Source organism: Martes martes, assembly GCF_963455335.1.
Source record: "Martes martes genome assembly, chromosome: 3".
Classification (NCBI taxonomy): Eukaryota; Metazoa; Chordata; class Mammalia; order Carnivora; family Mustelidae; genus Martes; species Martes martes.
Window position 1 is genome coordinate 31285553 of NC_137890.1, and position 18714 is coordinate 31304266.

Consider the following 18714-nt stretch of genomic DNA (forward strand, 5'->3'; position numbering starts at 1 on the left):
CTATACCCAGACCAGGAGTGAGGGCTAAAGTCAGAACACCTGTCTTACCTCACTGGGTGGCCCCTTGCAAAAGCCACCTGACTTCTTCTGAGCCACTTTCTCCTCTGTGAAAGAAGTGCATCAAATGAGATTCTCTTTCGTACCTTCCAGCTAAGAAAATCTGATTTTTGCCTCTTACAAAGGAATACTCATTAACAGCAATTCTGAAATTAACAATTCTCCCTGCTAAAACTGATATGAAAGGCAAAATAGAGACTTACTGGTCTGGTAGAAGGGCCTTTCTGATAAGTCCAAATAAGACAATGAACACTTGTCAACTGGATGACATGACTAAGCGTTCCAAACTAATATAAACAGATGTCCTCCTACATTACATTGACTGTAATTGTGGGATAACATGCTCCAGATTTGAAGGCTGACAACTCTGAATATTTATCTCCTTGAAAATCTACCTCAGTTCTTAAGTTTTATGAAATTAAAAATGCCTTTGAAATCACAAAGTAACTGATAATTAGTAAGTTATCAAAGTCATTCCAGAAAAGTAATTTTCTGACATAAAAATAAGCTTTCAAATGATGCGCCCCCAAATTTCTTCTTAACATTTCAATAGACTGCAAGAAAGAGATCAAGCACCAGACTGTCAAATTATTTGCTTGGGAGTGAAGGAAGAGAAAGAGAATCATGACCAATATTTTTGGGAGTGGAGGCTGAATATTTAAAAGTTCAAAAGTGTACCTAGATAGACCCTTCCTGATTCCATAATTCTCATCATTTTATGAATGAATTGATTTACAAACAAGACTTTAGACCCTTAGACAAGATTATTTACTACTAACTTCTTGATAAAATAATGCTCTTCCTATTTCTATACTTTAATACAACTGTCACTAAAGTTAAGAGGACAAAGTATCTACATATAAGCAAGTCTTTAAAGAAATAGTAAAAATACTCATTCCTAATAATACACTATGTTAAAACAAGAGTAAATTATTAGTGGACTATTCAACAGTTTTAGGTACTTTATATTTAGGATGCAGAAACAAACATTTTTGCTTTTATCTTTTTCTTTCTTAGAACACTGTTGAATATTATTGGTGAAAATGAAGCCTGGGTTTACAACTGTTGTCACAGCAATCCAAATATCCAAGGGATATCAAGTGATCTGAGATATTCCTACATCTATAGCCTTCCGTCCCTTAAGATTTAGATTTAATTGGCTTAGAGTTCTTAGTTTACTCTAAATATCAATTTTTAAAAAAAAGTTTTTGTGTATAAGGGCAAGAGTATTGAGTTCCTTCCTCTCCCATTATAGTATTGTTGCATAGACTGACTCTGTAGGAATATCTCCTGGGTCATATCATTCTCTCCAAACAAAGGGAACCACTCGAGTCCCTCTACTACACCTCTCCCTCCTCCACACATGCCAAGGTCTCTCTCCTGGGAGGGTTTCTCCCTCCCCTTTCTCCTCATACAGACAGATGCCTTACTTTCCTCTCACACTTATTCTTCCTAGGATAAAATCAAGTTGCTTAGTTCACTTAAGAAATGCATCCTTTCAATCTTTTCTCAAGACTCAACCAACTATTAACCACAAAGCATTTCTGACCTGCATCTTTATTAAGAAACTAAAGGGAACCAAAGACTTGAGAATTTAAACTGAGGTGAACATACAAAATTAAGACTACTGTGAGACTGAATACTATTCCATTGCAGGTATTATACAATTTCTTTATCCACTCATCCATCAATAGACATTGGGGGTTGTTCCCATATTTTGACTCTTGGGAATTATGCTGCCATGAACTTGGGGAGTATAGTTAGCTCTTTGAGATTCTGATTTCAGTTCTTTGGGGGTATATACCCACTAGTGGAAATCCTGCCATATTCAACAACATGAATGAAACTGGAGGACACTCTACTAAGTGAAATAAGCCAGTCACAAAAGGACAAACACTGCATGATTCCACCTACATGAAGTCTCCAAAATAGTCAAACTCATAGAAATAGGTAATGTAATGGTAGTTGCCACAGACTGGGGAAGGGGGAAAATGGTGTATTGCTGTTCAGGGATATTGCTATTGTATTGTTATACAGTTTCACTTATGCAAGATAAATAAGTTCTGGAGAGCTGGTGCACAACATTGTGCCTATAGTTAACACTGTACTGTGCACTGAAAAATTAGGCAAGAGGGCAGATCGCATGCTAAGTATTCGTACAGCAATAAAGAGTACTGCTATGAGTAAATTCATAAATTAAGCCACATCTAAGAGTCAAAACAGAGCAGCAATTCAGTGGTACTTTCTCTTGGCACCTTGGGTCCATCCCCTCCTCTCAGCCTTTCATGCAGCTGGATAAGATCCATCCTTGTAAGTATTCTTTGTGGCTGCCAGTGTTCACACTCCTACCTACCCCATCATCATTCACCAAGTGTTTTTAATTCCACCTAGCTCTAGATATACTAGAGTAGTACCTACCATACAAGTGAAAAAAAAAAAAAAGAAGAAAGAAAGAAAAATGTCATCACATAGATTGTACAAACCATGGGAGTCCAGAGAACAAAGAGCAGTCTAAGATTTTACCATAAAAAAGTACCAGGAGTCATTAATAATTAGATAGCTAACATAAAGTGAGTATTACATGTCAGGTATCTAAGTTCTTTACCCATAATAACTCATTGAATCCTCACAATGCTCCCTATGCAGCAAGTTTTAGTGTTTTCTTCCATTTTACAGGTAAAGAAATAAAAGGACAAAGAGGTATGGTAACTGCCAATGTCCACATAGGCCATATTGTCCGAACTGGGACTGGTAACCATCTGGCTTCTTCTCCTAGTGAGGGTGGGCTTCATGGATGAGGCAAGATGGAGCCTGGACTCCAAGAATGGCTGTCTAGAGGAAGCAAGAGGGAGCTGGCCTGACTGACACAGCTTATATGGAAGGGAAATAAATGCAGGTAGATAACCAAAAAGTGACCAGAAGGTAGAATGCCTTGAAAGTCTGTGGGTGTGCTTACAAGTGACATGGTAGACTAGCAGCCATGGTGAGTTCATAAGTGAATGCACAGTTCAAGTATACACACAAGATGTGAGACCACTGACAATACCAAATGGACAATACCAAACCACTTTATGAAAATCCATAAGCATAATCCATATCATAAGCATCTAATCACTGGCCAGAGCTAGCCAGCAGCTCACCAAGTTGGGAGTACAGGTGCTGAGGAGGAAAGGACTCATGTATACACACAAATGGACCCCAACTTTCAGAAATTAGTATGCCTTTCTGATTTAAAAAAAAAATGTATTCAAGTTCAGTTGACACAAGATATCACACTAGTTTTAGGCATACTGCTTTCTGATTCTAAAACACAATAAAGCTTCAGTTCAGTGAACTTTTCTTAAGAGATAATTATACCAAAACTATTTATGATACTATTCAAATAAAACATTAATTCCAGTCATATTGGTACTTCTAAATCTACTGCATGTAAAATTTTCTCTCAACATATGCTTAAAATATCCAAAAGAACCTTCCAGACATGCCCTCTCCTCTCTGTTTTTTCATAGTCCTATCACCATCTCACATTATCTTCTTTGTTCATTACCTGCCCTTTCTATGAGAATATAAGCCTGAGAATGGCAGGTCCTTGTCATTTTCACCATGAAACTGAATCCCCAATACCTAGAACAGTGCTGGGCACATAGTAGGAGCTCAGTAAATGTTTGTTGAACTCATTTATTCATCAATACATACATTTATTATACAAATATTCTAGTGACACACATGCCTTAAAGTAGTTTTGTATTTTTTTGTTTTTCAACCTTGGTAGATAGAAGTGGAAGTAGTTTTTCATTATAAAATTGTCAGGCTAAATTGGATATCGTTTTGTCAACTTCGTGGGCTTATTTTCAGTGCTGTTGTTTGGGAGTAGGGTTTCCAAGGAGGGGGAACGGGAAAATAAATACATTTTGTTGTACAAATTTAAATGCAACGTGCCTGAAATGGTTCTGTTGGGAGTTGTACGTATTCTTTTTTGAATAGTCATGTGGGGGAAATACGGAGTTTGGATTTAAAAGAGGAGGACGGGAAAGAAAAGCAAGTAGGCAACAATTTTTGCTCTTTGTGTAGAAGAATCCACAGAGTAAATGAGTAGGTCTAAGTACAGCTGACAGGAGCCCACACAAAGAGTGAGAATCACAGTTTAAGGACCCCAAGGGCAGGACATACAGTGATGCTGGATTCTCTAAACCAGTCTGAACACCCAGCTGGGTCAAGAGGAAAAGCCCATGGTGCTTCTCTGGAAGGAATGACACACCCACTGCCCGTTTTTCTGAAACAAAATAATTTCCAGGATAGGAAATGAGGCCTCACATTTCCAGAAGGTGGTTCAGAAAACAAAGTTGAACTTTAACAAAATGAGGGAATTTTTATTTGAGTTTAAACGAAGGAAAGAATGGTTAAAGCTACACTTCTCCAGACCATGTGCAGTGCAGGCAGAAAGTGAGGTAATCGGTCAATGGAACAGGCAAGTCGGAAATAGATGCACTTACACCTGAGAGAGGGGGCAGAGGAGAGGAGGAGGAGTCCTTACTCAGCTGTTTTCCTCTTCACCCTCACTTCCTCAGAGCTGGGCTTTTCCCTCCCAGTGCCTCTTTGCTCTTCACAAAGGACTCTCAAACCGACATAGCCAGCCATCATTTCTGAACGATACCCTGCCCTCTCCATTTCCGTGTGGACGCTCTACTGTCCTGTCCGACACCATGTGTTCAAACTTCATTTCCCTCTTCTATTCCTGTTTCTGCTAGCGGTTGCACAAGCTCAAGAGTGGATTCTTCTAGCTCCTTCATACGAATCAACCCCCATCATGTCTTATTAGAAACATCTTCGGCATCTCTCATTTACATATTCATGGCTTTCAGCAGTTGTCATCCTTATCGAAACACCATCCTTATCAAAACACCCAACAATTTCCTAACCCTTCTCCAAGCCTCCAGCCAGTCTACCTCATGCACTATTTCATGACCCCATCTTTCTCAATCTCTGCTTTTAACATTAGAACCTTCTGATTGAAAGCTTTTGGAAATAACCCCACTACCCAGGAGATAACACTTAAATTCCCTAGCCAGGATACTCAAGGTACCACTCAAACTGAGCCCAACTCATCCTTCATCCTGCCTCCAATCTGCTGGCCTGGAAATGCATTCCTGTGCTTCCCACTCTCAGCTTCCCAAAAAACAAGGCCCTCAGAAGCAGAGATCTAGTTTAACTTTACTCATTGCTTTACATCCCGAAGGCTCTGAAAAATGTTTGATTAGAATTCTGTACCAATGTGGCAATCTCCTTACATTCCCTCCCACCTTTCACTCAAATCCTTCTCATCTCTTCAATCCACACTCGAGCCTTCCATCTCCACCAGCACCTCTGTGAAATCTTCACTCCAGTGTGACCACCAACATTGGAGGCCGAAATCCTTGTCACTCAGAATGTGGTCCTCATGGTCATGACCTGAGAGCTTGCTGGAGATACAGAATCCCAGCCTTGCCTGGACCTAATGAACCAGAATCCGCATTTGAACCAGATCCTAAGGTGTTTTATACACACACTGAAGTTTAAGAAGCACTTGTTTACAGCACTGTGCCTCTAAAAAAGTCTGAGTAATTTCTTACCCATAGGATCTAAAAATTACAAATTCTTTCATATCTCCAAACTTCCTTCCTACCCAACCAACTTCATGGAGGTCATCTCTGACAAAATACATATTAACACATTTTTTCTTTAAAAAGTCCTTTTTTCAATCTTTATTATCCTTCATTAGGGCGGACGTTAAAGGCTGAATGTTATAATGGAAAGAACACTGGGTTTAGGAGTCCTAATGAGGGTTCCCACTTGAACTAAGCATGTGACCTTGAGCAAGCCACTGAACTTCTCAGTTTCCATATCTGTAAAATCAGGCAACCACCCTATCTTACAAAATGGTTACACGATTACACAAGGCATTAACTAAAACATTCAAATGTTATTTTCTTTCTACTCTCCACCTCCTCTCTCACAAACAGAACTTTTCCTCTTTCCATATTACTGGCCTTAAAAATCAAATGTTTCTTATTATTGCCTCAGACCCACTTCACCAGTTATTTAAAAGGAAAAATTTCCTTGTATTATTCTCCTATATCCATATCTTGGGCTACTAGGCGTTTCATCTATGTTTGGTAGTCTAAAACATCACATTCACAGAAAAGCAGTTTAATAAATATGTCTTCCTACTAATGAAAGGCAATTACTCCTGATGCTTTATGTTTAACAACTAGCAAAAAATAACGTCTAATGACTTGGTAGAAAAAGGAGTGATCACTCCATTTATCTTAAGTCTTGGTAAAGGAATTTTTAAAGTGTTTCTGTGCTTGAGTCATTTCTTGGACTTTGCTTTTCTGAGTCACTATCTGATCCCCTACTCTTCTCTGCAATGAGAGAGGGGTTTCGTCTTACTGGAATTAGACTGTGCTATTTATTGTTACACTTGATGCTCTGTGCTCACCACCTGTTTCAAACCCTCCAATGACTACACTGATAGCAGGACTTCGGGCAGTGTACTCAAGTAATCTTTCATTAATCCATTACACTAGGTTAACAGGACTATAATTCATCTTTTGCTTATAATTTGGACCTTCAAATGAGACTTCGAATTATTTATAATTAGGACTTCTTAGTGAGATTTACTATACAATGACCTAAACCATACTAAAAATATCCCACCTTATATATATATTTTCCATCATACATATATTTATTTATTCATTCATTGATTCATTTGAGACAGATACAGAGAGATGGAAAGAGAGAGCACAAGCAGGGGGAGAGGCAGAGGGAGAGGAAGAAGCAGACTCCCCACTGAGTTGGGAGCCCCATATGGGGCACAATCCCAGGGCCTAGAGATCATGACCTAAGCCAAAGACAGACGCTTAACCTTCTGAGCCACCCAGGGGCCCCTATCTTATATTTTTTTAATAAGCATTTATTCCCAGCTAAGAATATTTGGAGGAGGGAGTCAGAATTTAGTTTGGTTTTAACAAGTAAAATAGAGCATCAAAAACTGGTAAGAAATTATTCTAAATAAATTATTTACCAGTTCTATTTTTAAAAGATACTTTCCATGACAGTGTTATAAAGGTCAAACTGTGGTAGCATGATGCTGAGCAATTTAGATTAGTAAGGTTTTACAATCTGCAGCTTTAACAGGAATGTTCCATTATCATGGCAAATACAACTGAACATTCATAAATGTCTTTGTGAAAGTCATAAACCTTATAAACCGATGTACACATATCAGTAAAATCCAAAGACTCCAGTTTTTCAACTAACCAGTGTTAAGAATATACATGTAGCATATTTCTTCTATTCTAAGGCAAACACATGGTTCATTTAGCACTCCTAAAATTAGGAGGTCTTATTACTGATCTGAAATTTGATAGCATGTTGTAATATTAGATCCATTTGAAGTCACGTGGCTCATAAACTAGGAAGGAAACTTCAAATCATAATAAAAAGACACTTGCCATGTACCAATCACAAACACAAATCCAGTTTGGATCTAGCTGGCCTGGTTAAAAAAACAACTCAAGACCACTTCAATCATACAGCACTAGAAATAATAGCAGCAAGTTGTTTTTTTTTTTTTTTTTTTAAGATTGTTGAAGTCCGTTTTAACAATATAGTGGAAGGAGTCCAAGCTACGTAGTCTAAGACAGCCCCTGAATTTAAATTCTAGCTCTGTTATTTGCCCAAGGTCATACGGCAAAACAAGTTACTGTTCTAACTCAATTCATTTCACCCATTGGAAGCAAAACAGAAGGAAAATGGTAATACCTGGCTGGGTTGTAACTGGGTTTGAGATAATTAATATAATGGCAGTGCCTGAGAGCTCTCATCCAGTTTGTCTAAAGCTAATTGAGTATTAGAGATTCTCTGGACACTCTAGCACCATGATTTCCTTACCTAGTTCATCCCTCCAAACCCAGCGTTCCCTTAGAGTCGCCAACTATAAATCATGCCAGGGCTCCTTGAGACACAAAAGCAAACATTAAGACTACAGAATGCATTTCATCTTCTCCACTTTGGGTCTTAAGATCGAGGTAGAAAAGGAGGAGGACGTGTTTTACTTGTACCCACCCAGGAATCAGGATCTGTACACAGTGAATATTAAGGGTCTGATGGATGTGTTTGATGAGCCATGCTATAGGAGGTCTACAGGTGAGAGGACTCAGTGCCCCCAGGCTAGGACTCCCCCACCCTCATCAGCCCATCAGGTCAGTGAGGCTTCCAGCTCCCCTAGAGCAGGCATCTCTGGCTCCAACAGCCCAAGGCTTATATCCATGGAAGTCACAGTCTTCAATAAAGGACTTTTTTCCCTGCCTCTTTCTTGCAAGTAGAATTAAAAGGAGAATGGAAAGTATTTGAAAAGACGTGCAGTTCTAATTCTTAATCATCTGGGATCAGCATGCTCCAGACACTCATATGCAGTGGTCCTACCATTGCTGTTCCTCCTCTAAGACAGAGAGGGACCAAGCCCCTTTATAGAATGAATTCATCACCAAAATGAACAAAGATCTGGAGCCCCTCAGGATCTGAAGCCTCACTCTCTGAAGCCTTACACAAATTTTCACATATGTTCTTACTTAGTGTGTGTGTATATGCACTACTGCACATGCTATAGGTGAATACACATCATTACATACAAAATAGAGCATGAGATAACCATCTCATAGACATTTTTCTGTCTTGATATTAAGCCAAAAGTAGCCTAGTAACATCTCAGCCAAATTGTTGACCCAGATACACTGATTCTTTTGAAGATTACTTCCATATCTCAGTCAACTAAAAAGATACAGAACAGAAGCATTTTCCTAAAAATCATTGTAATGTAATGAAAGAGCAAGATGTAATAACAGTGATACTTGGTATTTATTTAAAGATTTCTCCCCCAAATTGCTCAAAGCACACAGACAAAATCCTTGTTAAATTGCTAGTGGCTAATACAGTTAATCCACAACAGCCGCCTCTCCCAGGCCACGAGATCCTCTAGTTTTCCCCCTTCTCAGCTTAAGAAGAACTGCTTTACCTGAAGTGTGTTCCAATCATGTTTTTAATCTGGTTTTTTTTTAATGGAATTGTATTACACCGTCATTTACATTCAATGTGATTTACTTAAATTTATATGGCAAGTGTATGCTGTTTCCCTGAAATTAAAGGGTTTTCAGTGACCCTTTTGAACCATGTTTTTTTAGGTTTGCTGGACATACTTGGCCAATGGTATCTGGAGCAACATTACTAAGCTCTTAAGGAAAAGTTAGAACACATCACCCTGCCCCACAGTGTAGTTGGGATGGTTGGTCAGTTCAGTAGGGATACTCAAAATCGTGTCTAAGTTGACCAGCGGCCACTCTCACCAGGCAAGGCTGCTCAACATGACAAATTATACCTGGGCAATATCCCTAAAACATTTCTACTCCATTAGCCTAAACTCTTGAAAATAAACCAATACATGGTCAATATGTTACTTAAGACCCAATCAATTTAACATTTTTGATAGCAAGGCTCTTTTTAAAAACAAAACAAAAAAAAAATCAAGTTATGTTATGGCAGAGTATTAACATAAAAGTATGCTTCCAGGTTTCTTCACTTTTCTCCCCTTGTGTACAAGTACATATTGAAGTAAGCAGCAAGATTTTTGACCTTCCAAATAGTGACTATTGCTATTTATGATATATATTTTTTTAGTGTCCATGGTAAAAACCACAAATATTTTAGATAATATAAACAAGACTTTATGCTGTTAGTATAGTAGACTTTTGATGGACAAAACAGATGGGAGATGCCCAAAAGCAGCAGCTAAGTTTTCTGTCTGGTGGATAACATGGCTGGAGCGTGCATTAGAGTTCCCTAAAGTTTATGAACACCTTTCAGACAAAATTCATAAGCCCTACAAAAGCATTTCAGAGAACAGTGTCTGATCTTGCCTACCCAAAGGATAACTTCCTCTCCTCATGGCCAAAAGGACAGACTTTTCATGGAAATGAAGGGGGGGGGGGAATGGGATGATAAAAGTGAAACAATAAAGGTTTGGATTTGGATTTGCGTATAGACTAATTTTGGTTTTATGTCAGTTTTTATTTTGAAAATATGGGAGCAAAACTTTTTTAAAAGATGCAAGTCAAACTAACATTTACAATTCAGAAAATGTACAAAAAGCTGAGTTCTCATAAAAAGTAATAGAGTTGTTTTCCATCCCAGGGTGCCTGGGTGACTCAGTCGGTTAAGTGTCTGACTCTTGATTTCAGCTCAGGTGATGATCTCAGGGTCATGAGACTGAGCCCCATGAGGGTTATAGAGCCTGCTTAAGATTGTCTCTCTCCCCCACCCCCCACCCCATGCCCCACATCAACCCACTCATGCTCTCTTTCTCCCAAAGGGAAAAAAAAAAAAAAAAGGAAAGAATTGGTTTTGGCCCCTCATATACAGAAGCAAGAGCAAATAACTTAGCTATCTGTTTCTCTGGTTTCCAGCTTTGCTAGTCTAACAAAATAAATTGTAAAAAGTTGACTACACATAAAGGTCAGAAAAACATACCTGTTTTAATATCAGCTCCCAATCAAAAGAAAGGAAGGATTAAGGCCTAAATTCTCATTTAAAAACTAAAACCTATAGTTAATTGTCACAATTTAAGAATCCAGGGACCACATTTTTTTCATCCATGTTCTTCTGCAGAGGACATGTATCTTCATAAGGTCAAGAAGGGAGAGCCAAATTATGAAAATGATCACAATTATAATTCAACACCATTTATTGAGCACCACTGTATGCCGAACACTTAGCACTTTACATGCCTGATTTTGTAATCATTACATCTTTGTGAGGTAGGGGTAGCCCCCAAGTGGGGTTACTTGCTAAGCTCCAAGATAGCAGCCATGACATCCGTCTTGTTCGGCAAGAAGCAAAGTTATCCCAGCGAGGAAAAATAACCTAAGGTCATTCAGCTACCCAGTGACAGAATGGGATGGGATTAAACCATGTCAGGGGACACCTAAATCCTTGCTCTCACCCTAGATGCTTATCTGTTCATGACAACTGATGCACACTGACTGAACTTTTTGTTCCAACCTGAGGGAAAGTGAGAGAAATGCAGCTTGAAGTATAGTAGAAATAGCTCAAATGAAATGTTAAGAAATTTTCCAGTTTCTGTGTGCACATATTCTTCACAAGGTTATCTTGCCATCAGTCAAAGTGATGTCAAAGTCATAGGTAATCTGTGACTTTTTTCTTACTGGCTTTGGTGTTTAATGCTAGGCAAAGGGAAGAGGTACCAAGGCAGGTAGCTTGACTTTGGAAGGAATGAGGCTTTCTATGAACTTGTTGATAACATTTCATGAAGTACTTTTAGGACTCTCTAAGAAGTACCTCCAATATTGATCCCTGCTTTTAAAAATTTTTATTTCTTGCCCTTGAACTTCTACAAGCTATTCTAACTACCTATAGAACCAACTTATTTTCCACCCAAAAGTCTTAAGCATATATTTAGATCTATTTCACAAAATGAAGTGACTTGTGATCATGATATGAAAACACTAAAATTCTTCTAAAACTTCACATAAGCAAGCTCAGAACATCCTTCAAATGTCCATTAAACATTAGTGATTATCATTTGCACATTAGCATAAAGATTAGGACTTCCATCAACTACTTTGAAAGGCACAAGGTTCAAAGTTTCCACTTTAGTGTACTACACACTGAGGTAAACACACATTCCTCTTTTAAATTGTATCCATTTTACAGTATGTTGAAATATGCCACATACTGTTCTGGAATGATAAGTGAAAGGCAATTTAAAACCAGGAGATCAACAGTTGCTTTGCCAGATCTGCCTTGCAATTTTGGAAAGAAAACTTGACAAAGGAAAAAAAATTAAGTTTCCATTTTCAAAACCTGGCTTTAAAATGTCCAGGAAGTCAAAATAATCAGGGGTATTAAGGAGAGCACGTGTTAGGATGAGCATTGGGTGTTACATGCAACTGATGAATCACTGAACACTATAACAAAAACTTATGATGCAGTATATGCTGGCTAACTGAACAATTAAATAATTAATTTTCAAATAAATACATAACACTTAGAGGTGTCAAGAACTAAGGAAAAAAGGGGATAATGTAATTGTCCCTGTCCTCAAATGGTCTCAAGTCTAGGCCAAAATTAGATGTTGATGAAAACAGAAGTGCTTTCAAAGCCCACATGAGAAATCAATGTCACCCCCCCATTGGAAATGTTTTCCTGATTAAAAAGTTGAAAGGATTGTTCATCTCTATATATCCAGAGAAGTCTGTGCATTTATCTCAAAACAATGTACTCTGTGAACTTATGGGGACATTTCCTTAATTCTAATGGGAACCCCACTAAGGGCAGACTCCCCAGTATTTCAACTGGTAAGAGTGGCTTCTGGGAACCCCACATTTAGTTGCTACAGAGAAAAGGTCCAATCAGGGCTTGTTTGTGTGACGTATAAGCCAATGACTTCTGACACCAAAACTTCCCCTTACTGAATTAAATGCCATTTTCTCCTCTGAAGCTCCAGAAATACACGGAAGCCCACACACACTGCACACAAATGCTCAGGTAAATCCTACCAGTATATGGTAAGAAACTCAGAGCAAAGCAATGCTTAACACCTCTAGTTACTGGTGAAGCTTTCAGTTTCAAAAGTGACTGACAGGGGCTACCGATATTATAATGTGTGTCATGTTAAAAGTTTGATGGATTCAACATATGCAGCCCTACAGGTCATAATCTGAAAGACAGAAGAATCTCTTCAACAAAAGTTTGTCTCTTTGGTTTCACCCTTTGAAGGACCTTATTACAAAACAAATACCAGCCAGTCAAGGGAAGTAAATTCTATTATTCTCTCATGAACAAACTCATGTCAACCTCTACGCAGATGAGCTGCCCAGGGAGACTCTGGAGCAACGAACACAGAACAGGTTCCTTTTGACTACACAGACCCTGGGCCAGAAAGCCTACATCATCAAGCCTCATCCAGCAAGCCGAGACCCAATCAGGCCCCCACAGCCTTGGGGACTGAAGTGGGTGTAGTGCCGAGGATAGAGAGTTGGCATTCAGAAACTTATTTCTCTATCCAAGAAGTTAGCTAAGAACTGGAAATGGAGAGAAACTAATCCTACATAAAACTTCAGTTATTTTGTAGCTTGTCTTAGCATCAGACCTGCCTCCTATTCCACAACCTTTCTCTGCTACTACGCAGACTCCTCGATAATCTAACTCTGCAATTAAAGAACATTTGAAAACATGTCGACACATTTTTGCTGCTGGCCTTAAACAGAGTCTTGGCAACCCAAAAGAATGAATGCCCTCTTTCAGGAACTCCCTAACACCAGAGAATTGCTGAACGGGTTAGAGATGTGTGCAGTACAAACTTCCTTTCTGTTTCATTCCCTTCTAATTGCTTGGTAGGAAGAGAACATTTTAAAATGGTAACATGAATTGACAGGTGGAAGTCACTGGGATCAAGTTACTGATCCAAGTTTAGATGTCATTATTTTAAAAAAAAGATTAAGATGTTGAGAAACTCATTTGAAGGGCATGAAAAAAAAAGTAAAGCAGGTTTAAGTCAGAAAATGACGAAAATTACTTCTGAGTAGGTATATTTTTACTTACATGAATTAAAATCTTAAATAAATACTCACATACACATTCATATCCCAAACTCAGTTTGGCAGGCGGTTCGAGTTGCCATCTGGGAACCAGATTCCTGAGAAATGACTTTACAGTATTGCCACAAAATCAAGCACCCTTTTGAAGCTCCAGAAAACAGTTAAATCCTTAAAATATCACTTTGAGCCTCCTTTATTTTCATGAGGGAAATATGTTAACACTAATTGTTTCCAACTACTGTTCCTTTGTCAACTAGTATGCGTAAAAAAAAATCAATTTTTGTACCCTCCCTTTGAGAGACATCTTTTAAAAACCAAAACATTTGAAGTTACCGTTTACACCTAAAATATCAGGAGCCTAAAGGGAAGCGTAATTCTATACTTGAAAATAAATTTTCTTTGCATAACTGCACTAGCGGGCTCAAGACCATGGCCATCCTGCAATTGTATTATGAACAGAATGCGTCTGAGGAAGTGCTAAAAACTGGCTTGGAATGATAAGGGGGTAGAAAGAAGAAACATGTTTACAATCTGTTCAAATTCTCAGCTTAAAAATTTCAATATATAATTCGTTAGAGCAATGGTTTAAATATGGGACTTTGTTTCAGAGCCAAGTTGCTAAAAATATAATTAAAATCTACAGTAGTCAACTCCGCCTTTCTGCCAACTTTGATTCCTCTAATACAGGACAACCTCTGAACCACTCTGTCAAGTGGACTTCTACAACAAGCAATTCCTCTGTGTCACTGAGTGACCAGATGCCACCCCAAAGAGCATGACATTTGCTATGGGACTCTCCAGTGTGCTGTGGCATGATGTTGGGGTCACGGTGCTTCCTCTGCTAAAGGCTTCTGTAGAAAGTGTGCAAAGACAGCTCCGTAGGAGTCTCACCGCCTCTTCTCTGTGGATTGTGTTTCTGAGTTCAGTATGGATATTTAGGGAATGGTTAATAATAATGATGCCGTTATTCGCTGGTGCAGAAGCTAAATTTCACGGCCTCGGTAAGTGTCTTGACCAGGGCAAGTTCAACCTCAATCTACCGTAACTCATGAAGGCAAACTCACAGACTTGCTTTTCCTGCTGGGGGAAAGAACAGGTCAAGATGGATCCTACTCATTAAAGTCAGGAATGTCAAAATAGAAGTATTAACTGATATTTGAGTACATGCAGTCCCAAAATAAATGAATAATTCAAACACGTTTGGAAATCTTCAAACTACTTCCTACAAGAAGGAATAGTTAGAACATTTAGATCACATATTAATACGTATAATTATAGAATTATAAGGAGTACCCTAGTTCTGTTTGACCAGTGGAAAAGTTTTTATTGCAAAGTAAATTGCAAATCTGTAGTTGCTGGAAAATAAGTTTTTATAGTTAGGGTCCGGATTTTTTAAATCAGTGAGGAGCAACAGCTCTCTAAATTGGTTGCCTCTGCTCCTGCCACTCATTCCTACCTCACAAAACTCTCCTGGGCTCTGTGTGCCATCGTGGTTTTTTTTTTAGTCGCTGCCCTCTCACAAGAAATACCTCCCATTTGCCGGCATGGAGGCTTATTGACTGACCTCTCCTATTTGCTTTCAGCGTGTCATGCAAACACGCATGTTAGATCACACTCGCAGCACGTCTATGAACTGTTCAGGAAGCTTTACCAGACGAGCTCTGATAGAGCATTTAAAATAATTGAGTACTTTGCCCCATTTTTGCTAGTTTTAATGTATACAGATGAGCAAAAAAACACATTACTCACACTCAAGAGATAATGAGCTTCCCTTTTTAAATGGTCAAACATACTAGCATGGAAATACATAAATTATTATAACAATATAAGCAAAAAGTTACATTTTAGCAGAATATACTGTCAGTCAGTAGCCTTCATTTCCACAGGATTAACTTGCAGGCAGAGTGGAAATAAGGAATTTAAAGTCTAAGTCAGGGTTTCTCAACCTCAGTACCACCGATATTTGGGGCTGAAAAATTCTTTGTTTGGGGGACTATCCTGTCCACTGACGGGTAGTTAGCAGCATTCCTGCCCCACGAGATGCCGACAGCACTCCCAGCCCAACTGTAGTGACAAAACTATCTCTCAACCTTCCCAAACGTCCACTGGGGGAACAAAACTGTTCCCAGTTGAAAACCACTGGTCTAACCAACACCAAGTCCTTTAATCTACAATAATGATAGGACGGGGTCTGACCTACAGAACTCCCCGCATTGTATTAAGAAAACTAAAAACTAAGAAATACACGGATATTTAGTAACCAATAATTTGTTTTCCCATAAACTTGCTTCCTTTTATAAAACTGCTATCTCCGAGCAGAAGAGCTGCGGCCAACATTTTTGAATAAGCCACTTGTCAGCTTGCACAGGTCTCAAGAACGGGGGTCTCCCGGCTTCTGTTGCGGTAGACCCAGGGTCAAGCCCTGTGCTCTCTGGTCCAACAAGACAGAATTATCAGGGGAAGTGTTCCTAAGCAGAGCCCAGGCTCTCAGGCATTCCTGCTAGTACTACCTAGGCACACCTTTATGAACTTGTGGTTTCCACTGAAACAAGTTGTTCTGCATACTTCCTATTACAGCTCTAACTACGTGACCTCCCAGTTTCAGTTTGTCAGTGATTTAATTTCCTTCCGAGACTGAACCCAGGTACTGATTTTTTTTCCTAAACACTTTAGACCCAACATCTCATGAAGCCAGCTCCAGGCAGGTTTTGTTCAGAGCATTTTTGGAATTAGAAGCCAACAAACATGTTTTGCCTAATCAGTAGCCTACTCAAACATCTGCTACAGTTTCAAAACCTTCTGTGATTTGGGTGGGGGTGTGGGGATGTTTTCCTTAAGTTGTCCCTGTTCATTAAGAATAAAGCACTTTCTAAGTGAAAACTTTATTTGCCCATCAGATAAGCCCCTAGAGAAGGCTGATCAGGAAAAATAAATCAAAGTCATCCATGCGGTTATTTTCATGGATATCAAGCATGATCTCACAGTACTGCATAAGTAAACATGCCATTTTGGTGATGAAACTTAGGAACAAACTATCTTCCAATTAATCAGAAATGCAGACAGACCCATCCCTGCTATGCACTTAACAAGACTGTGTAATTTAGAAACACTAATTCAACAGAACTAGAAGCATATAAGTTCAAAATGGCTTGATCGCTTAAAAATATGTACTGTTAGGCTTTGAAAATATGAATGTTATCTGGACTTTTAGCTTTTACTACTAAAAGACCATGCGTACTATGATACTTATACACAGGGTTATTTTTCTTTAAGAAAAATCATTGGCCATTTTTAAGATTTTACCACCAATTCTTAAATAGCTTTTAAAGCTATTACAACAGGATATCAACCATATAAACTAAATCTTTGTCTAAAATGGTAGAAACTAATTTTTCCATTTCTATTATTTCTACGGCTAGAATAAGGTGTTTATATTCTCTCCTTTTAAAAAATGTTAATTAGCTTTAAGGGCCATGATAAAGAGGTAGTCATTCCTACAAAATTAAATCATTTCCCTGTCACGATTATCTGGTAACACAAGTTTATTCTGATTCACTGAAAGGAAATTAGATTTATTGGGGGGAAAATAATCTCACAGGAGCTTAAAACCAGATTTCCTGAAACCATATACTCCTACATGACACCATTTTCCATCTAAAACACAACAGAAACACCTGCACACGCTTTCACCGCCACTTTCACTTTCTCATCTATACTATTAAAATAGTGAAAAACAGCTTATTTTTAGAAATCATCCACAACTGACAAGGTCCTTAGCGCTCCACGTTGGTGCCAGGCACCACTGCCTTCCAAATTACAAAAGAAAGTCTCTTTAACCACTGTCCCAGTCTCATTTTTGTTAGTCTTAATTCCAAATATATAAAGACCACATTTTTACTCTATAAACTGTAATATAACCTGTAAAGTCACTCTATAATGTGTACCCTCACCATTAGCCACCAAACACTACCATGCTGGACAAGCATTAAAATATAAACTACCATTTTAGTTAGTATAGAGATTTAAAATAACAACATGCCACGGTCTCAATTACAGACAGCTTCACATTCACAATCCCCAAGCTATTTTTTAAATAATCAGTTTTGGAATGAGAACAGAGGAAGACAGAGGAACGATTTTTCAGTAATCATAAAATCTCAGAAATTCTTTGCACTTCAGCCACAAGCCCTAAGCTGAAAAAAAAATATGTAACAAACCAGTGAAACTTACCTGACAGTGACTCGGTTTGATAAATCCTGGAGATCCCCAGGATGGAAAAGCTGGGCTTCTTTCAATCCAATCTGTTCACAAGCTTTCAAAAAAACGTTTATATTATCCTGTGAAAAGAAGTGGAAAGTGATTGCTTAGCCGAGCTCTCTTCTCAAACAAAGGTACAAATTTTTATGATAGAACTTCTAGGCTTCAAAGTCCAATTACAGCCAGCAAAAAAGGAGGCAGCAAGACCAATGCATACATTTTTTTTTTAATTACACGGGCATGTGTAGCCTTTCAGTCTTGCAGAGCATAAACGGTAGTGCTAGCTTATGCCCGGGCATATGTTGTTCTGTGATCTTTGTGACCGGCACGTTAAACATTACCTGTTACAGGACAAGTGCCTAGCCACTGAGCAGTAATCTACACTTTGATGTCAGCTCTGCTCTGCAAACAAACGCCCTCTTCCCAGCTTTGCACGACAAGCCTCACCTCTCCTCTTTAAAAATAACTCCAGCTACTGACATTCACCCACCCAGAAACTGTTGGCAGGGAAGAAATAAGAGGAGGAACATTCTGTTTCTATGATTACAAATTGCAGAACGACTGTGGAATACCACACCTGGAATCTGGGTTCAGCTGCCGAGCCGGCTCTTGACAGACAGGGAAACCACACTATAGGACCCAGAAGGAGCCGAACGTTCATTGGCCGAGTCACATAGTTTAGGTGTGGTACATTACTCATGCCCTGCACCTGCCTCAGGAACGGCCTCCAGAAAGAATGAAAATC

The 18714-nt window shown here is 38.8% G+C and overlaps 1 protein-coding gene across 1 annotated transcript in view; it reads right to left on the reverse strand.

The window, feature by feature from the left end:
• LMO7 (LIM domain 7) overlaps positions 1-18714 on the reverse strand; it is a 200835-nt gene that overhangs the window by 74997 nt on the left and 107124 nt on the right. Inside the window, exon 5 of the mRNA XM_080799836.1 lies at positions 17943-18049. Coding sequence (XP_080655962.1) covers positions 17943-18049 — 107 coding nt within the window. The remainder of the gene's footprint in view (positions 1-17942; positions 18050-18714) is intronic.